The 26,266-nt window shown below is 40.1% G+C and overlaps 1 protein-coding gene across 2 annotated transcripts in view; it reads left to right on the top strand.

The window, feature by feature from the left end:
* htr4 (5-hydroxytryptamine receptor 4) overlaps positions 1-26,266 on the top strand; it is a 125,149-nt gene that overhangs the window by 67,553 nt on the left and 31,330 nt on the right. For both annotated transcript variants that reach the window (XM_051860091.1, XM_051860090.1), the window contains exon 6: positions 1,793-2,349. In XM_051860091.1, coding sequence (XP_051716051.1) covers positions 1,793-2,349 — 557 coding nt within the window. The remainder of the gene's footprint in view (positions 1-1,792; positions 2,350-26,266) is intronic.

The raw sequence follows: 26,266 nt of genomic DNA, 5'->3' as shown, positions 1-26,266 counted from the left end.
AAAAATCTGTATTTACTTTTCAAAAATCTTAATTTAACATCCTGCCTAATGTTGTCCTACAAACAGTGTTTATATTGAAAGTTATTAATACAAATATAGTGAATGTAACCATGTAGTCTGGCACACTAATAGGCCTACAGTATGTGCAACAAAAAGAGAAAGTTACTTTACATTCTAACATTGTAACATTACAATCTAAAAATAAAAATAATGCTTTTTAAAGCAGAAGTTAAATTCACTAGACTAAAAATTAAAATAAAAACAAAAGCACAGACTAATAAGCTATTTATTTATGTATTATATATAGGCCTATTATATATATATATATATATATATATAGTTACTGCTACCATAAAAATACACTTACTTGTAGGTTTAAAATTCTACATATGGCACATTTATTGTTCAACAACAAACATTTTATCAAAATGTATATTTTAGTCAGAATTATGGCGATCCCATTCTATTGAACTCCGTCTGTTTGGTGGATATGCGCGCGGCGACGCTCGGTAACGGAAGTCTATAGAGTTTACAGGAGATTCGCTAGCAGAAGGCTAGTCCACTCCTGACAGCAAAATGGAAATATTTGTATGACTTTCTAACATTTACAGATGGAGAATATTCCTGTGAAATGTAAGTTATGTGCTTAGGAAAACACCACATCACAAAAGCATTAAATAGCGCAAATATCTGTCAGCACATGAATCTGTCAGAGCATCTGACGGGGCAAGCCGCTTTAAATGATAGGTCTACGTGTTATCTATATCTTAATCTTACGAATTATTTTTAAAGCCCTTAATAAAATATATCGGTATATCGTACAAACTCGATATACCGCCCAGCCCTACATTGAGTTACCCCTGACTGCGTCTGTTGGCATTGGTCGCTGCTTGTTTTCACTTATTGAAGATATCGAATTAGCTGAAATGTCAGAGAAATGATGTACTGTAATCTGGTGACTGTCACTGTTGATCCGTGTCTGTCGGTGCAGTGTCAATTTGCCTTTATATATAAAGTTTCTTCATTGGCATCTATGGTTCCATGAAGAATCTTTAACATCCATGTGAACTTTCCATTGCACAGAAGGTTTTTTATAGTGGAAACACCCTTACGAAAAAGAAGTTTATTCAGGTGTGCTATTAGTATACTTCTTTTAAGCAAAAAAAAAAAAAAATAAGAAGAAGAAAGTATATTTTCAGTCTACTTTGTATGTACTTCTCAGAAATACACTTTATGTACTTTTCAGAAATATACTTAAAATTGCACTTAAGCATACTTGACCTATACTGACAGGTTTAAGTATATTTGGACTATACATGTAATCTTTTGATCAAGATATACTTAAAAGTATAATTGAGTAAATTTGGCTTGTAGTTTGATTGAGTAGCCTTTTTCACATAGTTTTACATACTGTCTACATTGTTTGAAAATATTAATTTATAAAGAAAACAAATATGTTCCTAATTCTGAGTATCTGAATTTTGGTGTAGGTAAGTCCACTGGTAGTGTGCATAGGAATTTACTTCAAATCTACTTGACTCTTTCTCCGCCACTGATTAAGAATACTTCATAAAATTAACTTGAAGTATACTTCATTTTCATTAAGGCATGTTCTTTTGATTTTTAAAATGTTCTTCACATGATTTTTTTAGGAACTGAAAGGTTTTTTGGGAAACCAAAAAGGTTTCTTCTATTGTATTGCTGTAAAAAAACCCTTTTGAAACCTTTACTTTTAAGAGTGTACATTCTTTAGTGTTTGCTTAAGCTGAATGTTTTAACATCCTCTTGACAGATAGAGAAGCGGAAGTTCTCCGGCAACTCCACGGCGTGTGTGTTCATGGTGAACAAGCCATACGCTCTGACCTGCTCAGTCGTGGCCTTCTACTTACCGCTGATCCTGATGGTGCTGGCGTACCAACGCATCTACATCACGGCACGGGCACACGCCCGACAGATCAGCATGCTGCAGCGGGCCGGAGGAGCAGGAAACGCAGACAGTGCAGACCACCAACGCAACCACCGCATGCGCACTGAGACCAAGGCAGCCAAGACTCTGTGTATCATCATGGGCTGCTTCTGCCTGTGCTGGGCCCCTTTCTTTATCACAAACGTGGTGGACCCTTTCATAGACTACAGTGTTCCTGAGCAGCTGTGGGCAGCCTGCCTTTGGCTGGGCTACATCAACTCCATGCTCAACCCCATCCTTTACGCCTTCCTCAACAAGTCCTTCCGTCGTGCCTTCCTCATCATTCTCTGCTGCGGACACAAGCGCTACCGCCGACCTTCCATCTTGGGCCCAGGAACGACCTGCACGGCCACGCAGATCAACGGGTCTACACACGTCTTGAAGTAAGTGAGACAAGCATTATATTTCCCTAGTTCTCTCTTTTCTAATGTGGTTCTGGTCAAATTTACACTTGAAACGAAGACAAATTACTGTATGGTCAGGAACAGAAACATTGGCATTGAGTGTTAATCTCATCAACAAAGACAAGACAAAAACAATAACAAAGACAAGACAAAAAGTCAATTAAGGACGTTCACACCAAGATCGATAACTATAACGATAACTATATTTGTGTTCACACTAACGAACAATAACGGTGTGTTTATTCTAAGCTCACGCACTGCGGTTTCAAAGTGTGTATGACATGTTTTTGTTGTTTTTTATTGCATTTACATGGCTTTAACCAGCAGATGTCCTCAGCATGCTATGTTTCGAGTGAATAGCTAGCGTAATTGATCTAATCTAACAGTGAATTTAGCTGACTAAGTCAATATAGTGGAATAAAAACAGCACCTAGTCTCTTTCACTGCAACTTCAAAGGAAGCAAGACAATGTTGTTGAATCTAGCGCTGGATACATGGGGTAATTTTATTTTACACTGTTTGCTAGCCTGGCATAATGATCTCATCGTTAATACTTCTCATTTATTCCAAGGGTATGACCGATTGTTTTCCATATATACATTTTCTTTAAAGTATCCTTGAAAAGGGGGTTTGACTTGTCAAACAGTGGTGGCTTTTTCTGGACCTCGGCGATCAACTTCTCCGCAATGTCGTCCGCCGTTTTAAATGTGCGAACCCTTAAATTAGAATGGATTCTGATTAGCTGTCAGTGTTTTTATCGTTCAAAAGTGATCCCAACGATATCGTTCCTCCATATGATTATCGTTATAGCTGTGGTGTGGACACTGCTGTTCTTTTATATTTAGAACGATTTTTAGAACTATATCTTTATCGTTATCTTTATAGTTAACATTATTGGTGTGAACGGGCCTTTAGTCTGCTTAAACTCCACCCACAATGGACTGCAAGCCCGCATTCATGTTTGAGTGAAACAACCACATCTCAAAATCCAATCAGTAACCGATGCATAAAATCAAGGGCCAGATTTACTAAACAGGGCAAATTAGCGTTAGAGCGCAATTCCAAAAAAGCGCAGATGGGAGTGGAAAGTTCTGCGCATGATCTACTGACGGCGCAAATTAAAGAACACAGACGCAGCCGAATCATTTCCATAATGACCAATGCAATCTACAAAGAACAGTGCAAATTAGTGCCTGGTTTAAGACATGCTTTTTTCGTGCGGTGAATAATGCCGCAAATACCAGTAAATTGACTAGCGCAAACCTTAGTAAATCACCTTGCGTGATTCATTTAAATACTCTCCTCCCATAAATTTTGCGTCTGAAAGGGAAACTCCTACAAATGCATATGCAATAAGATCAGCCGCAAAACTAACCCTGTCCATGCCTTTTCAGCGCTAATTTTTCACTGTGTTTATAGTAAATCCTGACAGTAGTTGTTTAATGCCAAAATAGGGTTTGCGTTGGTGCAAGCTATTAGTAAATCTGGCCCCAAGTCTTCAAAAGACAAAAAATTGCCTGTCCATAATCTTTCTTTGATTTAGGGGGCTTTCATACTACACGTTTGGTGCATACCTGGGTTTGTTTGGTTGATGTGAACGCTGTTTTCCGAACTCCGGGGCACAGCTGTGAGCTGTACCTGAGTCTGATTTAAAAAGGTGGTCTGGGGTATGGTGCATGTGATCTCTGGTAAGGTTTGCTGATATGAATGGAATCATACTACATCATGGAAATGAATCTCAATTGATAACGTATGTTCCCTGAGAGGGAACTCGCGCTGCGTCAAGCGCTTTGGGAACGCCTCTGCGTGAATGCGTCGTGAAGCACATGTGAAATCTGTCCAATGGCGTGACGGAACGTCATAGGCGGGTGACGTCATGACCAGGAAACTATAAAGCACACCCGAACCAAACAGAGTTAGCTTCTGTGTCTTCAGAAAGCGCTCTCTGTGAAACTGTCTGTCTTATTTATTGTTGTTTGTCTCTCACGTTATTCAAGCACACATATCTAAGACACTATTATGCCGACACAAGTGCAGCAATTCAGGCCATGTGCGTCTCCTTGTCCTCGCTACATTCCGGCGGGAGATGCACACGAGCTTTGTGTTGTTTGCTTGGGAGTGGAGCATGCCCAGTCAGCTCTCGAGGGAGCTGGCTGTGTGCATTGCGAGCAGATGTCTATGAAGACACTCCGCTCCCACCGTGCGCTTTTCGAGGAAAGCGGTTCGGCTCGCGCTCCCCGCGGCTCGGGTCCCGCTGCTGCCGAGGCACAGCGAAGGCTTGCGTTGTGGGGTTTGCAAATGGATCTTGCAGAGGGGTTAGAGACGGGCCCCGCCCTTTCTCTGCCTTTACCTGCAGGATCCAGCACTTCATTTCAGGAGCTAGAAGCACGCTCTGCGGTTTCTTCTGCCCCTGGTGAAGCGCCGATGCTGCAGTGCTCTAGTTCCGAGTCGCCACCACACTCACAAGCATATGAGGAGCTCGTGGAGGTTGTTACTAGAGCGGTGGCCAGATTGAACATAAGCTGGTCGACCGAGAAACAGGAAGCCTGTAAGGCTAGTTTATTAGACGAGCGCTTTCTCCCTTCTCGTGCACAACCTCCACGCCGGGGCTTGCCCGAGGTGTCGAGGTCGTGGAACAGACCTGCGTCCTTCCGGGTCTATAGTCCTCAAACGTACTATAGTAACATCTTAGGACTAAAAAGGCATCGTTATGGGGAGATGCCTCGGGTGGAAGAGACGCTCGCGAACTATCTCTCCCCCGAGTCGGCAGCCTCCCTCAAAGCCCCGAAGTTACCCACTAAGCCCCTACGTACATCTTCTGCTTTAGTGGGTAAGGCATACTCGGCAGCAGGTCAGGCGGCGGCATGTTTACACACTATGGCCGTCCTTCAAGCCTATCAAGCCGACCTGCTTAAAGACCTTGATGAGGGTGGGGAAGTCAGTCGCGAGGCGTTCTCTGAGCTAAGGAAAGCTACAGATCTCTCTCTCCGTGCCACCAAGGAGACCGCCAGATCTATTGGGCGGTCTATGGCAGCCCTGGTGGCCACGGAGAGACACCTTTGGCTCAACCTCGCTGACATGAAAGACCGAGATAGATCTTTCCTTCTTGATGCTCCGCTCACGCCGCCTGGCCTCTTCGGCGACTCCGTCAACACAGTCGTTGAGAGGTTCCAGGAAGCTAAGAAACAGGCGGCGGCTTTCTCTAAGTTTCTTCCCCGCCGATCTCAGGTCTCTGGGACTGCTGGTCATAAGGAGCAGTCCCAGCCGAGTACGAGCTAGAAAGACTGGGGGTCGGGGCAGCGCTCACAACCGAAGCCGTCCAAAGGAAAGGCGGATCTTAGGACCGTTATTATCCAGCGGAGGGCTTCGGGAAAGAAGTCCTGACGCCAGTGGTGTCAGGCTTCTGAGGGCAGTCCACTCCGACGCGGGTCGGTGTCCACCTCAGTACACGGTGCCCGGCCCCCCTCGGTGCCCTCAGGGGGCCGTTCTGCCAACCCTGCCACCTCGCATGCTTCAGGGCGCAGCAGCTCCTAGCGAACGCATATCTCAGTGTCCACCCAGCAACGTAGAGGCGCTGGGATGTTCGCTCCCTCCAAGGAGGCACCAAAGGTGGCCAGTTCAGGTTGCTCCCTGCCGGGTCGCCGCTTCAGGGCACCGGGCTGGTCACCCATCTAACACCAGAGGTCAGTCTCGAGAGACTGATTCCCTTAGTAGATTCATTGGCAGCGTGGAAACTTCTGTCAAACGTATCTCAATGGGTCCTGCGCACAGTAGAATTTGGGTACAGAATTCAGTTCGGGTTGCGACCGCCCAGGTTCAACGGGGTATTGTTCACTGAGGTGAGCCCCGAGCAGTCTCTGGTTATGGAACAGGAAGTACAGACTCTCTTGCGAAAAGAAGCCATAGAAAGGGTTCCTTCTCCCAACAGGGAGTCGGGGTTTTACAGCCAGTACTTCATAGTTCCAAAGAAGGATGGAGGGTTGCGTCCCATTCTAGATCTGCGCCTATTAAATCGCTCTGTAAAGAAGCTCAAGTTCAGAATGCTAACTCTGAAACAGATCGTGTCACAAATCAAGTTCGAGGATTGGTTTGTCACGATAGATCTGAAAGACTCATACTTTCATATATCCATCCTTCCTCAACACAGGAAGTTCCTGAGGTTCGCTTTCGGGGGCGAAGCGTACCAATATCGGGTTCTTCCCTTTGGCCTAGCTTTATCTCCCCGCACCTTCACAAAATGCGTGGATGCAGCTCTGGCTCCTCTGCGACGCCAGGGCATCCGCGTGTTGAATTACATAGACGACTGGTTGATTCTAGCACAGTCAGAAGAGTTGGTGGTTCAGCATCGAGATGCTGTTCTCGCCCATATGAAGCGTCTGGGCTAAACGGCTAAACGCAAAGAAGAGTGTGCTTTCTCCAGCTCAGAGAACCTCTTTTCTAGGCATAGTTTGGGATTCAGTGTCAATGCAAGCTCGTCTGTCGCCAGCTCGCATAGAGGCCATTCTCACAGCCGTAAACAAGCTGAAGCTAGGTCAGTCACTCACTGTGAAACAGTTTCAGAGACTGTTAGGTCTGATGGCAGCTGCGTCCAACGTGATACCTTTTGGCCTGTTGTACATGAGACCTTTGCAGTGGTGGCTCAAAACCAGGGGGTTTTCCCCGAGGGGAAATCCGTTTCGCATGATCAAGGTCACGCGGCGATGCCTTCGTGCTTGTGTCATGTGGAAGAAACCCTGGTTCCTTTCCCAAGGCCCGGTGTTGGGGGCTCCTTGTCATCGCTTAACGCTAACAACGGATGCGTCCCTTACCGGTTGGGGGGGCGATCATGAGTGGTCGCTCGGCTCAGGGTCTGTGGAGGGGTCATTATCTTTCCTTGCACATAAACCAGTTGGAGATGATGGCTGTGTTCCTGGCACTCAAACACTTCCTCCTAGATCTCAGGGGCCATCATGTGTTGGTCCGCACAGACAACACAGCGGTGGTCTCCTATATAAACCATCAGGGGGGTCTGCGGTCGCGCCCCTTATGCAAGTTGGCACACCAGATCCTTCTGTGGGCCCAAGGGAAGTTGCTGTCAGTCAGGGCAGTTTACATCCCAGGGCGTCTGAATCAGGAAGCAGACATCCTGTCGAGGCAGGGGCCGAGGCCCGGGGAGTGGAGACTCCACCCCGAGGTGGTGGAGCTCCTTTGGGAGCGCTTCGGGAAGGCGGGTGTGGACTTGTATGCGTCTCTGGAAACGACCCAATGTCCTCTATATTTCTCCCTCTCACATCCAGCCCCCCTGGGTTTGGACGCTATGGTGCAGACGTGGCTGAGGCTGCGTCTGTACGCCTTTCCCTTGATTGCTCTGCTTCTGGGAGTTTTGGAGAGAGTGCGCCAGGACGGGGTCCAGTTGCTCCTAGTAGCCCCGTTTTGGCCGGGCCGAGTATGGTTCTCGGACCTTATGTCCCTCCTCGACGGCTCTCCCCTGGAGATTCCGGTCAGGAGGGACCTACTCTCGCAGGCGGGGGGCTCAATCCTTCACCCCCACCCGGAGTTGTGGAAGTTGTGGGCGTGGCCTCTGAGGGGGCACAGCTCATAGATTCCGGTCTCCCTACTGAGGTAGTGGAGACTATGCTCCATTCCAGAGCTCCCTCCACGAGGAGGCTGTATTCCTTGAAATGGAATGTTTTCTCTTCTTGGTGTAGAGAACGTAACTTTGATCCTGTTAACTGCCCAGTCGGTACAGTTCTGGAGTTTCTCCAAGAAAAGTTTTCTTCTGGTTTATCTCCTTCGACACTAAAGGTCTACGTGGCGGCTGTTGCCATGTTCCTTTAGAGGGCACTTCCCTTGGCAGACACCCATGGGTTACTCGCTTCCTCCGTGGTACTCTGAGGCTGAGGCCTGCGGCACGTCAGAGAGTTCCCACTAGGGACTTGGCCATAGTGTTGGAGGGCCTGTCTACTGCTCCTTTCGAGCCTATCGAAGAGGTTCATGTTAAATTCCTCACTCTAAAGACTCTTTTCCTCCTCGCTATCTCTTCGTTAAAGAGAATTGGTGACCTACAAGCCCTTTCGGTCTCTCCCTCTTGCTTGGACTTCGCGCCAGGCATGGTCAAAGCCTTCCTCTTTCCTCGGGAAGGTTATGTCCCTAAGGTCCCCACTAATGTGGCAGGCCCTATTATGTTGCGGGCCTTTTGCCCTCCTCCATTTCTGGATCCAGACCAGGAAAAACTTAATTTGCTGTGCCCTGTTCGGGCTTTGGATGCTTACGTCCACAGAGCTGCCCTGTGGCGTAAGACGGATCAGTTGTTCGTCTGTTTCGGGGCCCCACGTAAGGGGCACCCCGCATCTAAGCAAACCTTGAGCAAGTGAGTAGTTGAGGCTATCTCACTTGCGTATGAGTCTGCCGGTCTTCCTTCTCCACTTAAGGTCCGTGCTCACTCTATGCAGAGTATGGCGGCCTCGTTGGCCCTGTTGTCTGGAGTGTCCCTCCAAGAAGTTTGTGATGCTGCGGGGTGGTCCTCGCCGCACACTTTTGTTAGGTTTTATAACCTAGATGTGGCCTCTACCCCGGGGTCAAGAGTGCTGGTGTCTTAGTGTGCACTGAACAGTTTCACACAGACAGGCACTCAGTCTTATGGCGGCGTGGGTATCTTGTTCCTAAAGCGCTTGACGCAGCACGAGTTCCCTTGAAAGGGAACGTCTCAGGTTACGTATGTAACCATGGTTCCCTGAGAGGGAACGAGACGCTGCGTCCCGTTGCCATACTCCCTGCATGCCTGTATCGACTTACTTCGACTTTCAGAAGCTAACTCTGTTTGGTTCGGGTGTGCTTTATAGTTTCCTGGTCATGACGTCACCCGCCTATGACGTTCCGTCACGCCATTGGACAGATTTCACATGTGCTTCACGACGCATTCACGTAGAGGCGTTCCCAAAGCGCTTGACGCAGCGTCTCGTTCCCTCTCAGGGAACCATGGTTACATACGTAACCTGAGACGATTCTGGAACACTGGGACTGATGCACTGCAAGCTGAGAGAATGTATATTTAATTTCTAATTGCCTTTAGCAGAAATGGACTCATGTTTTCATTAGAACATTTGCAGTGCATTCATGGCAGATAGAAGCAAGTGATGTGTTGGTGCTTTACAAACAAAACCAAAGGTTCAAAAGCCAAAATATAAAAGTGAGGCAAGCTACTCTATGCATTTTGCCAGTGTCGCTTTGATGATGCAAGCGGTTTGGACCCAAAATATCCAGTGTGAACATGATCCAGCGGGGGCAGGGTACGGCGAACAATCAAACGCAGGTTCGGCCCAAGCAATCAAAGTGTAAAAGCACCCTTAAAGATGTTCATTTTCAGTAATGTAGAAAACGTCCAGATTGATTCATTTTCATATAGTACTGCTTCTCATTGTTTGTTTGGTGTATTGACTTGTACTTGACTTCTGGTGGTCATTTGTACAAGTTTTTGGAGCAACAGGCAGCAAAGAATAAGTCCATGTCTTGCTGTGTACACCTTTTACATTCACTGTCAGGTGTAATTTTCTACTACTTCATCAGACATTTCTAGTTTGCTCACCTCCTTGACCTAACAACATTTACTCAGAAAAGAGCACATGTATATATTGGAGCAGTGGAGCTTCTTCTGTTGTGTGTCATGAAAACATAAACCCAAGCTTTGGTCATCTCAGACTGCATGTCTGCTAGGACACTTAACTCTTTTGCTTCCCATCTGCTTTATTTTTAAACTATTCTCTGAAACACTAAAACAGAGCTTTTCTGTCCTGCAAGATTTTGGCTTAAAAAGAAAGATTGTCTAGAGTGTTGTTTGTCCATATTCTTTGTCACAATATTCATATAAACTTTTGCTGTTTTATGCAGTTATCCAGTGTGTCTTAAAAGGGTTGTATATTGTATTTTAAAATTATTTTAAAATATTATTTTACAGAGGTCCATTTCTAACATTTTTTGGAACCAATGTTTTGGACCCAAAGAAACAACAGTTTATATGACCACTTAGCTGCTGCTGTGCTTTTAATGAATTAGGCTGGACACACACTTGAAGATTTTAAGCCCAATTTTAGGACCGATTTGCACCACCCAGCGATCTGAGGGGTGTGGCCTGATTCGATACTTCTCGCAACCGACTTTTTGCCAAAAAAATCCTCAATTGTGTGATGTCAGTATTATTATTTTACTGCCCCCAATCACGCCAGAGCCTGCACAATCCCAAATCATAAATATCAAACATGTTTGATATTTAGGACTCTTGATCGGGCTGCCTCTGATGTGAATCCCGCGATAGCCAATGAGAGCAAGCAAAAGTCACCAACCGGATGTTGCGTGCCTGTATATCTGAAACTTGGTAGCCACAAACATCCCACGAAAGTGGAGTATTGAGAAAGAAGATCACTTTTTTTTTTTACTCCTTTGTTTTTCTTCCCCTAAAACAAAACTCACGGCAGGAGAACCAGCTGACAACGTCGATCACCCTACATTTTTTTTCTTCTCAAGTCACATTTAATCTCGCAAGTCTCCGTGAGATCTCGTCTCACTGAGAAAATGTTACTACAGTTGACAGGTGTGTGGTCTTGCGGTCTGGACGAATCTTCTAGTGTGTACATTCAGAGGATTTTGATGCTAAACATCGGCTGAAACTGCCCTTATGTCTGTGGTCTCCCACAGTTTTAAAATCAGTTAAGGTTTGAAAATCGTCTAGTGTGTCCCAGGCCATATTAAATGCTTCTAAAACTAAGAAAGATTGTCTATAAGTGTTGTTCGTCCATATTCTTTGTCACAATATTCATACAAACTTTTGCTGTTTTGGCCTTAATAAATGCTTCTGGTGTTGGGATTATATATTTATGCTATTAAGTTTATGAAAGCTATCTTGGCAGTCAATTTTTTCGTGGGTACAAGATTGCTTCAATCTTAGGGTAAGTATACATGACAACAGTGTACAAAAAACGGAAAAGATTTTTCGTTGTACAGATGACAACGTTATCAAAACTATTCCCGTTCACACGGATCTGCGAAAATGACTAAAAATGCTGTATTACGCATGCCGGACAAGTAGTTTGCACTTTGTAAAGAAAGACTACGCGCCTGTACATACGCATTCATATACAGAGCACTCGCTCCAAACATGCATGCCTACCCACCTTATTTTTACAGTTTACTGCACTTTGATATTTTTCTTGTTATTTCCCTACAGTGGCTAATAAATCGGAAGTCTCGCACATTCACAGAAATCACGTTGAAAAAAAAGGTAGATATACTAAACACGTAATACGCATGTGCATGACGTCACCGTTTTCACAGATTCGCATTTTTGCAGTTTACACAGAGATGATAGTGTTTTCAAAAACTTGCACTTTGAAACATGTTTTCAAAAGTTTGCATTTTCAGGCCACCAAAACGCCGTTGTCGCGTAAATGAACAGCCAAAACGCATCAAAACTTTTCTGTTTTTAGTTGAAAATGGTGTCCTGTAAACAGCTCCTCAGTGTGGGAACTCACACGTTATAAAAAATTCACACACTCTCAGAAAAGAAAAGGTAAAAAAGATGTCACTGGGCCGGTATGCTTTAAAAAGGTACTAATATGTACCTTTAAGTTACCAATATGCACCCTTTAGGGGTAAATAAAGTGCAAAGGTGTACCTTTTGATGTCCCAAGTGCTCATACAAAACTAACTCAATCTGAATAGGGTTTTAGTTTCAGTATATTATCTTGCTTCACTAAGCTTTGGGTATGAAAACTCACATTATGTTTTTGTAATATAACAAATTGTTTTATCTCAAAAGGTCAAGGAAAATTTGATCTGTCATGATTTGACCCTTTAAACTTTCCTGTGGTAATGTAGATTACAATGTCAGTTGCATGTTGGTGGTGGCTGGTGAAGATCAGAGGATGAGAGGAGCGAGAGATGCTCTTCGCTGTGAGGGGTCTATGGCTATAACCACAGTGTAGCATGTTATGTTTGATACAGCAAAGATTAAAGATTTAAGCCAGCTGGTCAAATCCCTCAAGGGAAATCTAGAATGTAAGGATGTGACTTGTTTTTAATGCAACGAGACATGGAAGAAAGACATACTATATGCTGAGTGAAGGGCGTATATAAAAGACATTAATATGATGTAACGTATTGTGATGTTGAGGGGCATCAGTAGTGGCGGTGTAGGAGCAACTTACCATTTTTCATTTCAAATATGATTTTTTCTTGTAAAGATTTTTTTTATTTTTTTTATGGCAGACCAGAATAGTTACACATTCTTTTTTTATTTTTCAAGTAAAATGTACAGCATTACATAAGGCTGCATATTGGGTCACTATGATTTTGCCAAGTAAGACATGTTTCTGGATTAACATATTTTGTTGATCCTGGAACAACATTCCTGTCTGAAAATAGAGTCCTAAACCTATCCCTACCCTTAAACCTAATAGCACCTATAACATCAGAGGGAAATTATAGGTGAATAACACTGATGTAGAAGCCCTTGTTGTAAGCCTAAACTTGACAAAAACCATCAAATCTGATTGGCTGATTGGAATGTTGTTCCAAGGATGTTAATCCAGAAACATGTTGTACTTGATGAAATCATTTTCACCTCCATGTTATGCTCTGCAGATCCTAGCCCTTCATTTCAGCCAGTAAAATTAGTTTTCCAGTAACTTTCTGGTTAAAATGAGATGCTCACATTCATTCATGTGTTTTTAGATGCTCACAATGATCTATTATCATATGTTTTAACTGGATTTTTTTTTATCTAGATCTGTTATTATGAATTTTTGTAATGCATTACTATGTGGAAGCTTGTTTCCGGCACGGAATAAAACAAATTAATAAATAATTGAGACTTTTTATCTTGCAACTCTGACTTCTTTTCTCAGAATTGTGAGATATAAACTCGTAATTGCAAGTTATAAAGTCCGAAGAACAAAAGATTCTCATAATTGTGACTTTATAGAATTGTATGATAAAAAGTAGCAATTACCTTTTTTATTTTTTATTCCGTGGCGGAAACAAGCTTCCATATTACTAAGTCAGTTCAGAGCAGTGAAACGAAAGCTCTGTTATCAATAATAGATGAATGATTTATTTTTTAAATAATTTATTTTAAGGGTTTGCCATTTTTTAGTGCTTTTATGCATGGTTTGTTGGTGACATTTACTGGTAGGCTTGCTTAGAAGAGAAGAAAAACTTTGACAGAGGCCAAATAAGTATATTCTGATGTCAGCCGCTCTCCATAGAGATCAGTGCTGCTCAGTTCGCCATTAGTATGTTTAGAGTTTCTCTTATATTTAATTTTCTGCAAATTATGAAACAGAGTGGTCATTTGAAAAACCTTAAATGTCTTCTGTGAGTTTTTTCTTTCACAGTTTTTGATGGAAAAAATTGTCCAAGTGTGCAGGCCCAAAGTTTAATTTGAAGCTGTTTCGGGTTTGCTTTCTCCTTACAGCTCTGTCAGTTTCTTGTAGTCGTGGTAGTAATGAGCACACTGTGAATATTGGTGTGCTGTTTCTTCTCATTCTAATCATATGTTGCAAGTCTTTTAAATCACTTTATCAAAAGAGATCTGTGGGTTTTGTTTCCATGGAGACACCAATGGTTTACCTCCAGTTAGACAATGTCTTTGTGTTTGGCCCTCTCACAGTACACTTTGGCATGGGGAGTCAGCCATAATGCATTTGTTAATCTATCATTTAGTTTCTGCATTTTAAAGAGGGTGAGTGAAATGGAAGTTGTTCCCAGACGTAATGGAATAAATGGAATTTGGTCAGCAGATGTAACACTGGACACGGTTTAATCTGAAAACCGACAAGAGACATGTTTCATATTTCATTTAAATTAATGAAGCTCTTTTAAGTTTTTATTTGTATTTTGACATTATATTCATTACAATTAAGTGCATTTCTGTATGTAATTTGTATTAGTCAAAATCTCAAGATAATGGTAACACTTTACAATTAGAGTGCATGAATAAGCATGCATTAACGCCTGAATTAATACTTACTTCAACATGAACTAATGATAAGTGAATGCATGAACTCATATGGATTCATGCACGAATAAAGGCAACATTGACTACATGTTAGTACATGTTTGATAATATATATATATATATATATATATATATATATATATATATATATTTGATGAATGTAAAGTTCAAAAGAACAGCATTCATTTGAAAAATAAATCTTTAATAATATTACAAATGTCATTACTGTCACTTTTGAACAATTTAATGCATCCTTGCTATTTCTTTCAAAACAATTTCTTACTCACCCCAAACTTTTAAACAGTAATGCACATTACATTATTATTTGTTGTAAATGCTGATTTTATAATGAGAATTTTTGTTTTTTTTCTCTTACAGTGAGTCTTAAGTTTCTTGCATAATAAGATGGCAGAACTCAAAAAAAGTTGAGGCAAATCAATTTTTTAAGTATACGGTTTAAGTTCAGCTTAATATAATCAGTTATTGAGTTCACTTAACTTTTTTTCTATAAAGTACAATGAGTGATATTTGAGTGAAACAATATTTGAGTGAAATAAACTCATTTTGTTCAGGTTTACAGTGTATGTCCAGAAAAGTAATTTGCTATTTGCCTTATCTGTGACACCTTAGTTTGACATGGTCAGAATAATGTGTTTTGACAGTGTCCAATGTACTTTCTGCTTCAGGTCTCTCAGTGACCACTCAAACCAAATGATTCATGGGAATGAGACACACTGCGCTGTCAACAGTGTGTGCTTATAGGGACGGCAATTACAGAGTGACATGTCACTGTCATTTCCATGCCACAGCCCTCATGTCGCAATTTACTGCTATTTTTTTCTCCTTGTCTTTTTTTTTTTTTTTACTTGTACTTAAAGGGGTCATGAACTGCATTGTTTTATTGTTTTATAATGTTTCCTGGGGTGCACTTATAATGGTAGTATGCTTTTTACATCAAAAATTGTCATAATTTAGAAATAAAAGGCTTTTCCCTACCCTGATTTTAGCCCTCTGATTTAAACGCTCTGTTTGAAGGGACGTGTCTGCTGTGAGACTTCAGTGTAAACGCCCACTGCTCTGATTGGCTAACATCTATTACTCTCTCGAAAACTTTTAGCACATTTTTACTATAACAGCTCTCAAGGTTTACTAATCATGAAAAGTGTTGCATTACATTTAAATCTATGGCATTATATTTAGATCGTGGCATGAAAGGTTGCAGTGATGAACATTGTAGCCGATCACAGACATGTTGTTGAGCGCATAAAAGCAGTGATCTCATCATTGCAGCTCAGTTTCTGCACACTAACGAATGCTTTCATTGGATGTAACTAAGAGATTTGTTGAAAAAAATGGGAGTTTTGGCATGAGTCCAGAACTCAGTCACTGATAAACTCGCGCTGTTTGATTGACAGCTCCAGCGATTGTAAAGAGAGCGTTCTTTGATCGCTTTCTATATATAATTTAATCACCATTTAAATAATAGTCACTGGTTTGATTTACTGACACATAGACAAAGAACATCTGACTGTACATGAATCATTAATATCAGATCAGGCATTAGAATGAACACAGTTACTTACATGTTGTTGCATTACTATCGAGTCCATATCGTAAAAGTTTGTTTGCAAAGCCTGCGCTGAAATGCCATTGATTTACCAAAGAATCCACAGTGAAATGTACCAAATACAAATAAATAAAGCTCAACTGAGACGTTCACATTGTTGAAAATAAAAAACCATATTCCTAGCATTAGGATCCTTTGAAAGGTAATGTTATTTTTAGTCCTGTATCGCTCTTCTCTCCTCGTCATCTCACTAACACGCAAGTGGGCAGGGCAACGTTGCAATGATGAAGTAGGCATTGATTTCTTCTGCGGAGGCGGCGTTTCACCTATATCTGTCATTGATAGGCATATTCCAGGTTCGATGGGCCTGGTGTCAATAAAAGCTTTTATTGGACTAACAAGGAAGCTTTCAGTTCTGAAACTTACAGGATATTCTTATAGTACGATGAGCTCTTATATATCAAAAGCTCAAGGAAAGTTGATTTCTCAATTCATGACCCCTTTAAACAAATACATTTCACCATATTTCTTTAGGCTTTTACTGAACTAAAAATGTATCAAAAAGGCAATTTTGAGGGAGAATTACATATCTTTGGATTACTTGTTCATCAAATCCATCTTCTTGTTAAAGCAGCTGTTTCAGTTGCTTCATCAGCTACAAACAATGCAAACAGGATGTTTGCTTTAACTGGTGGAGACTGCTGGTCCGCAATGAGATGTGTGAACTTAACAGCTTTTATTCTTCCAAATGCCATCTATTATAGTTACAAACAGAAATCATTAGTGCACCTTTAATTAAACAAGTAATGCAGTCCATGTCATGTCATATCAACTGCAGTGATAGAGCAAAATTTTTCATACTAACACAGATAGCAGGAACATTTCCTTGCATAAACTGTTCACTATCAATGTTAAAATAGAAAGATATTAATATAGCTTTCCAGACCTCCACAGTATACAAACACACAAGATCAGAGACACTCGCTGTTCACCCAGCTTGAACAATGAACCCACAGATGTTTGAAAGTCTTCAAAGGCCTCTCCACCACAGAAGTTGTTGTCTAAACATGTCCCACTGAAAACGGGTCCAGATCGGGCTGTGCAAATGACTGTAAAGGCCCTTCAGAATGTCCTACCGCTCTTTGTTTTTCACAGCCCTTTGGAAACCTGCCTGGGACATAAATCGTGGAACTGTTTCCAAATGGTGGGGCTGTCAACATGTTAATCTGGCTGATAAACATTGGAGTGAAGTATGTTGGGATCTCAGGGGCTCTGCCGGAGACGCTGGAGGCAGGAGCTGTGGGACAGGCAAATGAGTTTAGGGATCCAGGCAGATTACCACAGACGACACAGATCTAAACACAGACCTGCTGTCTTCCGTCTTAATTATTCAGTAATTCACCCGAAGCTCAACATGGAGATGTTAAACTCATCTGGGTATTGAAGACTCCTCTGGGTTCTGTCTGAATGTCTTACTGGTTAAAATTAGCAGAGTCTTGTCAAGAAATTATTGCTGATAAAGATCAGCACTGTAAGGTAAATGGGTGAATGACGTAATGCTCATTTTTGTTTTGCCTTGATCTATTCATTTATTTAAAAATAGATTAATATTTATTAATATTTAATACAGTCTACGACTTGAAAACATCTCTTATACATCTTAAAATCAGCATAGTTTTAATTTATGATTTAAAATATTTTTAATTTTTTTTTGTTGTTGTTCCGGCCCAGAGATAACAGAAGGCCCATTATTATTATTATAAAACTTTTGTCCGCCAAATTAAATTATGTAATAATATCTGATTGTTTGACTTTAGGACTTTAGGACCGATTATGCTCCTTTCACATGATGTAATATTAGTTTCTGGTGTCCCCAGAATGTGTCTGTGAAGTTTCAGCTCAAAATACCCTACAGATCAGTTATTATAGCTTGTCAAATTTGCCCCTATTTGGGTGTGAGCAAAAACACGCCATTTTTGTGTGTGTCCCTTTAAATGCAAATGAGTTGCTGCTCCTGGCCCGCTTTCCAGAAGAGGGTTGTAGTCCTTAAAAAAGCGATTTCTGTAAAAGAAAATATCTCCCTTTGCTTTGAACTTTGAGCATCGTAACTTTGCAGATGTTGTTTATGCTCAAGCAGCAACATTACACACTAACTAAAGTGAAAAAAAGTGAAATCATAATCAACCACCACTTTAACTATTATATTATGCAACCAAGAAAACTTAAAACATTTGGATTTAAAAATTCATGCTGTGTGGGTGTCTGTGTGTGTGTGTGTGTGTGTGTGTGTGTGTGTGTGTGTGTGTGTGTGTGAGAGAGTGTTATTGATTATAATCTGAGGGCACTGAATGTTCTTGCAGTGTAGATTTGTCTGTACTGTATTATATTGCATATTACTTCCCAGTGAAGATGTAAAAAATCTATATTTATTATATATACTGTATATATGAATACATTAAGACTCTAATTTGTTTTGCGGAGTGTTTAGTGTATCTGTCTAATAACTGGCATCAGCTGCATTACTTGAATTAATAATCACTATCGATCAGTTCAGGCATTAATGAGCTCTGTTTAATGCTTGTCCCGTGAGCTGTCATGGAATAATAGCAAGTGTTTCCTTTGTAAATCATAATATATATCATTATTAATTTACATTTTCAGTTTTGGTGCAGAAAGTACACACTACAAACACACAGTTCAGCTATTCACTTCAAACTGTTGTGAATCTCAGTTTTCAGCAAAACTTTTTTCATGTTGTGTTGTTCACCTCATTCTTTATTTGAAGCACATACAAAGCAGAAATATTCACTGAGTTAGCACTTGCTTTAGAATCTTGATTTAGAAACATGCAGAGTCATGAATCCTTAGAAATGCTCCGGGGTCCTCATCAGCACTACTGTATATTTGATATAGTGGATTGTTAATTGTTATTTCAGTATGACTCTCTCAGGACAAGAGCACACACACCTGATTCAAAATAAATGGCATCTTTTGTAAGGGTGATTTTATGGAGGCCAGGCGGTGAAGTAAATGTGATGTCTGCTGCTCTGAGAGGTTTGTGTTTGTGTTGGGCTGAGGTCTCTGGCTCTTACAGCATGCCATAAATCACCCCTATTAAGAATTCTATGTGAAAGTTATGGTTGGCTTAATGAAGAAGCCCAATCATTTCTGACAGACTGCATCAAAATCCACGCCTAAAATAAACTTGCAGAGCTATTATATATATATGAGTCAATTATGCAACACTCATTTTGTTTTTGTCTGGATTATTCAAAGATATATAAAAATGGAATTCATACAGACAGTGACTTGACAGCCATCTTTTATGATGAACATGTTTTCAGTATTCTAATATTGGGGGTCTAGGCAGTGTACAAAAATCTCATAAAATACTGAACATTTTTTGGCATAAGTAGTTTGCCATCATATTATTATAATTTTTTTTTATAAATATGCATTGACGCTGGGTTTTTCCTTCATATATTAAATATTAACAATTAATATTCATAAATCTATATATTAATATGATTTATCCATATATCAAATATTTAAATTATATTTATATTTATCGTATATCAAATAAATATTAATTATGATTGACTGTGGTTTATCTGCCAAATCACAGTCAATGTGGTTTGATTTTAGATATTTTAATATGCATGGTGAAATTAAAGTCAAATGGATTAACTTTTAAAACTTCATGATTCATTTATAATTTTTATTTATTTATCATATTTATTATATATTGGTAATTAAGCCAAACATAATATTTATTATATTTTATTATTTATTTATTTTTTACATATATAATATTTTATATATATATACATATATATAAATTATTTAATATATTGACTAAGTAGTATATTGACTAAGTAGTATAAGTCAGTATATTATATATATATATATATATATATATATATATATATATATTATTTTTTTTTTAATTATATAAAACGACATTAAAAAGATTTAATACCTAATTACCTAGCAGATACATTTTTCAGGAGATTTTTCAAGGATATCACCTTACCAGCATCCTGGATATCCTTATTTGTCATTGACCCATAAACTCATTATGCACTGAACACATTAGTGGTTTGTGAGAGATGAGGGCATTGAGCTGTATCTGAAATGAGGTCTGGGGAGGCATGAAACCGACATATTACACACGAGCCTCTGAACAGTCTGCTGGTATTCACATGAGATATCAATCGTTCAAACGTCTCATAGGGCACATCACGATGAACCAGTCAGCACATTTCAGTGACAATCTGTTTAAAAGCTGCCTTCTTCCTGAAAGATTAATCCTCTCCTCACCCTGACACCCCATCTAGGTGACAAAACTAGACCACTCTAGGTATAAACAACAAAGCTATTTACACTACAAGTTTGCGATGCATTGATCTTAACAGAAGTGTCGCTTGTAGATTACACTAAAGCCTAGTGCTCTTCCTACATTGACATCAATTTAAAGCATACTGTAGAAAGGTGGGTCGCATAATTGCTGTGTTGTTAGCTTAGCATTATGCTAATGAATTGGTATCAGTCGTAAGCTGAATCTCTCATGCGCTTCAAGTGAGAAATGCTCTAAATCTAAGACGCCAAGGCAGTTAATTAGGTTTCGGTTTGGAAAAGCTTTGCCCTGTGCAAACTTTAGCACACAGTGTGCGTGCGAAGCAAAGGTTAGCTACATAACACCCGGGTGGCGCTACTAAAACCAACAGCAGTTTTATGCGTTAGCTGCGCTTGAGCTGCAGTGATATATGAGTTTCAGTGAGAGACAGATTACATGCATGTCTGCGCGAGTGAGTCCTGTCTGCAATGATGGACGTGCGTTTCACGGCACAACACGCAGCCATGCCGATGACAGTTGGCTTTTGTGCACATCATCAGCCGTTCAGAAGCAAACTCAAAACTCTGTGTAATTGAGCATTACACTCACACTGATGCCAGTTCAAACTCATGCCTCATATTTTAAAGGTATGATTCTTGTCCCCAGCCCCTATAAAACTGCCCAGCTTGAAGTGTTTTTGCCTGTAAATTTTGTAAGATTAATATTGAGGTATGACCCATGGAGTTTATGAAGGGAAACTGTTAAAGATGCTTTTGATGACTTTAGCCATGGACTAGGCAAAGGCTCATTCACATCAAGAACGATAAGTAGAAAACTGTAATGAAAACTATACTAGTGTCTAGACTAGCATATGATAACGCTCCATTTATTATAAGTGTAAACTATAGTTATGTTGTCTGCCGCTTTAAATTCTCCTGTTTGAACTGCCCACTCTAAGCGGGACTCGAACCCGGGTCACCGGCATGGGAGTCGGGCCCTCTAACAAGGAGGCTAAAAGCAGCAGTCTTTAGCATCAGACGCTAGAGCGCCTCTTGAGATCAGGGGAGTGAGGTTTACGCCCGTTACATAAAGTGTGATGAAAAAGCTGGAAAAAGCTGGATTTCATCAATATCATTCATCTGTGTCGTTATCATTATAGTTGTAGTGTGGACTTCAACGATTATTAAAAACGTTATAGTTATCATAATAGTTATCGCCCTTGGTGCAAACAGCCCTTAACTGATTATGACTAGAGACAGTCATAAAATCTTCATACAAGTCGTTCATGTCACAGAGGGTCGCCGTATATGGGCTTATCTTCAGGCCATCAAATTGGTTTTGCATTTGATGAAGTATTTTCCCGCTCTTGGCTCTGGATTTTGATGATAAGCATATGTTATCTTGCATGAGTGATCTCTCACTCGGGACAGGATGTTTTCTTCAACAAACCTCAGACTGAAACAACGCCACACATATGTCAGCTCTTACCAGTGTTCGGACGCAGACGAGCAGTGTGCCTCGAGTGCTTTGCTTTTTGAAAATAAACTTCCTCGAAATGAAACAAGTACTGACAGCCAGATCAAACAAAATGCCCAGTGAGAAGAAAACAATATCTGTCATTTTTAGTGAGTTTTATTCTGATTGGTGTTGTCAGTGCGGTTGTGCTAGCAAGAAACCAGATTAACTGTGCGCACACTTCACCCAGATACTCTTATGGCTTTTATAGTGAATGATTAAACCATGAAACTAGGCTTCTGCTCTAACTGAATTTGGTAAATATTTGTTATGGATTCTGATTTATTAATCAGAATGATTTAGGTAAAGACCTTGACCTTGGTCACATTTCATCCAAAAAGACGAACAAGAAAAAAAAATATTATTAGCCTGTTTTAGGACCTTTTTTATGCATTGTGACTTTATTTGCATCACAATTAAGCCCATCAAATTCTCATTACCATAATGAGTCCCAGTATGTTTCTGTTGATTTTTTCCCCCCGCATTATTCTCATTAATGATACCTTATTCTTAGAATTGTTTCAATAATATCTCATTATGGTGATCATTTTTTATTTTATACAATAATTAAATTAACAAGTAAATAAAAATAAATAAATAAATGAAAAGGAGAGCAACAAATACTATTATGTTGTATCCTTAACAGTTTGCACATTAATTTAATGAAAATATGGAGGTAATGTGCTTAATTTTCATGAAAATAACACCACAATACATTCAATATTTGTTCTAAATACTGGCTTTATTTTTTATATGCAAAATATAGTTTATTTCTTCCACATAGTTTTGGGGTGAAGACTGCTCTCGACAGGCTTAAATGAAGATCTTAATATTATTACAGTGTTTTATTGAAATTAGGTGATTATATGATTGCAATATTTGGATTAATGACGTGACGGGTCATTTTTTTGTCCAAAGGCCTTAATAATAATAAAAAACAAAGGATATGACATCCAAAGTATGTAAGGTAGTACATCTAGATCTCTTTTATTGAATCCAAAAGGTTTTAATTATATTTTGCTACATATAAAGGTATTTTAAAGATTTTGAAGTGTCAAAAGGTCATTCAGTTTAACCGTCCAAAGGCCAATACAGCCATTTCATTTGTGATGAAAATATCTTAAAATGTAATAAATGTATATATTTTTTATTCTGGCATGATTTTATAACATCATATATCAAGAAAAAATTAATTTCATTGATGTCATTCGAGGTAACCAATACAAAGGGACCATTTTTGTTCAAGTCATGCAGTCAATATCATGTGACAGGATGTGACATCATTCAGACACCTGCAAAGGACCACATGGTCATGAAGCAAAGTAACTAACTCTCTTTTAACTGTTTGAAAAATTCATGTTTTCACTTGCTCATACGCATGAAACATCAGGTCATTCGGTACAACCGCTATAAAACATGGAAAATGTTGTAATATTTTAAAAACTTACTAAATATAAAATGTTTGATTGTCCTTTTGCTAGCTAGGTAGATATCAGCCTGTTAGCATTGTTTGAAAATATCATCATTTGGTATAACCAAAAGTGTCATTTGGTAAAACCGAAATTTTGGTTTAACCAAATGACTTTTTTGGTGATAAATTTTTCTTGTAAAAAAATGACAAGCAGTGTTAATTGATTATAAAAACCACATAATCTCATTGTTAACACTTAGAAAAACTTCAAAATGAATCTCCATTATGTTTTTTTTTTACTCTTTTAAAAACCTTATTCATCAATGACCCAGATACATACTGAATTGTGATTGGTCTTTTCTGTCTTGCATCTCTACCATATAGCCACCTTTACAGTGTATTGAAACTGGTATTGCTTTAACTGAAGACGTGACGTCTGAGATGGAGAAATTTACCCACAGTGCACCTTCAGAGTTCTTATTCTTGGCTTAAGGTTTCTGCAGGGATAGTTGATTTGCACTTGTATTTATTGATGCCAGACTTTTTAAAGACAGGGGTTAGGATTTCATTACAGAGGTCTATAAGTCTATGCGTCAGCACTGTTTGCTTTAACACACACATATATATGGTGTCCTTATCATCAGCTTGGAGAGTGAATGTTGATCCGTAACCTTTATGAGAGACAGCACAGTGAGTCATGCAATCATTCCTGGGTCCCTTGCAAGCATCTGTGTTTGAGTAATTTATGTTATGGGCCTATTATGAAGCCAACAAACGAGGAACCATAGATACTGTGTATTTTAAGTGTCACCTACTTAAAACCAGGAAAAGAGCTGTGTTTACATGGTACATAAAAGCCGTGGCAATCTGTCAAGTTCTCATTCATTGAGAGGTGTTTACTTTGCACTAAGTGGGACAAAATGTATGCTGAAGTTATTAATCTATTATTGAGGCATACAGTAGCACTCGATTTTTTTGTGTGTGTACATTGAAATCTAGTGTTTCAATGTATCTTTTTTCATGGTGACGTATCAGAGTTGTCCCAGTTTGTTTACTGCCATGCCCAACCTACATTGCCTTACATGTGTTTTGGTTGTTTGTTGATTGCATATTTCTTTATAGACTTAATTTATTGCAATAACCTTACACTTTCTCAGCTAATAAACTTACAATACAGCATCATTTACAACACCCCAAAGGATAACACTTTCTTTTCTTACAGTGAGACATTTTGTTTTAATTATAACATACAGTATCTCACAAAAGTGAGTACACCCCTCACATTTCAGCAACTATTTTAGTATATCTTCTCAAGGGACAATACTAGAGAAATGAAACTTGGATATATTTTAGAGTAGTCAATGTGCTGCTTGTATAGCAGTATCGATTTACTGTCCTCTGAAAATAACTCAACATACAGCCATTATTGTCTAAATAACTGGCAATAAAAGTGAGGACACTGTAAATGATAACAGCTCTACGTCTTTTAACCACATGTCCTATTCATACAAATTTGCATATCTTGTATTAGAGCAGTTAAAATTTGGTGCTTTGAGTACAATCCTCTCATACTGACCACTGGATGTTCAACATGGCACCTCATGGCAAAGAACTCTCTTAGGATTTGAGAATTAGAATTGTTGCTCTCGCCAAAGATGGCCTAGGCTATAAGAAGATCAGTAACACCCTGAAACTGAGTTGCCAGTGTCATACAGAGGTTTTCCAAGATGGGTTCCACACGGAACAGGCCTCACAAGAGTCGATCAAAGTAGTTGAGTCCTCGTGCTGTGTGTCAGGTGCAGAAGCTGGCTTCAAAAACAGACGCAGCATTGCTTTAGAGGTTGCAGAAGCGGAAGGTCAGCTTGTCAGTGCTCAGACCATATGCCGCACACTGCAACAAGTCAGTTTGCATGGCCGTCGTCCAAGAAAGAAGCCTCTTCTGAAGCTGGCTCACAAGAAAGCCCACAAACAGTTTGCTGAAGACAACCTGTCCAAGAGCATGAATTACTGGAACCATGTCCTGTGGTCTGATGAGACTAAGATAAACTTGTTTGACTCCAGCATGTGTGGCGACACACTGGTGAGAAGTACCAAGAAAATTGTGTCTTGCCTATAGTCAAGCATGGTGGTGGTAGCATCATAGTCTGGGGCTGCATGAGAGCTGCTGGGACTGGGGAGCTCTGCTTCATTGAGGGAAACATGGATTCCAACATGTACTGTGACATTCTGAAACATAACATGATGCCATCCCTTCAGAAACTGGGCCGAACGGCAGTTTTCCAACATGATAGCGACCCCAAACACACCGCCAAGATGACAACTGCCTTGCTGAAGGTGAAGGTGATGGAGTGGCCAAGTATGTTTCCACACCTGAACCTTATTTGAGCACCTGTGGGGCATTCTCAAGCAGAAAGTGGAGAACCGCCATGTGTCTAACATCCAGCAGCTCCGTTATGTCATTATGGAGGAGTGGAAGAGGATCCCAGCAACAACCTGTGCAGCTCTGGTGAATTCCATGCCCAGGGGGATTAAGGCAGTGCTAGATAACAATGGTGCTCACACAGAATATTGACACTTTGGACACAGTTTTGACATGTTCACTTAGGGTGTACTCACTTTTGTTGCCAGCTATTTAGACAATAATGGCTGTATGTTGAGTTATTTTTACTATACAAGCACAATGACTACTCTAAAGTATATACAATTTTCATTTCTATAGTATTGTCGCTTGAGAAGATATACTAAAATGGTTGCTGAAATGTGAGGGGTGTACTCACTTTTGTGAGATACTGTATTTCTCTTTCTCTCCCTCGTGTTTTCTTTCAATATCTCATTCTTGTTTTGTAAAGCTTTAGATACAGGATATGTTCATTCGCTTTTTTTTAGGCAGGTATTTGAATGCGCTTTTTGTGTGTAAAAAGTACCTGTACACGGCAGGATCGCAAGAACAGCTTGCAACTAAATGTTATTTAAGGCTATTTTTATTCATTAAGTTAGCTTCATTCATAATGCTTCCTCCGTTGCAAGCCTGTGCGCTCCTCTAATCTGTCCAGCTGCTGAACTGCTCTCCCGGGTGAC

This window comes from Ctenopharyngodon idella, chromosome 14 (genome assembly GCF_019924925.1).
Source record: "Ctenopharyngodon idella isolate HZGC_01 chromosome 14, HZGC01, whole genome shotgun sequence".
NCBI lineage: Eukaryota > Metazoa > Chordata > Actinopteri > Cypriniformes > Xenocyprididae > Ctenopharyngodon > Ctenopharyngodon idella.
This window is presented reverse-complemented; position numbering and strand designations above follow the sequence as displayed.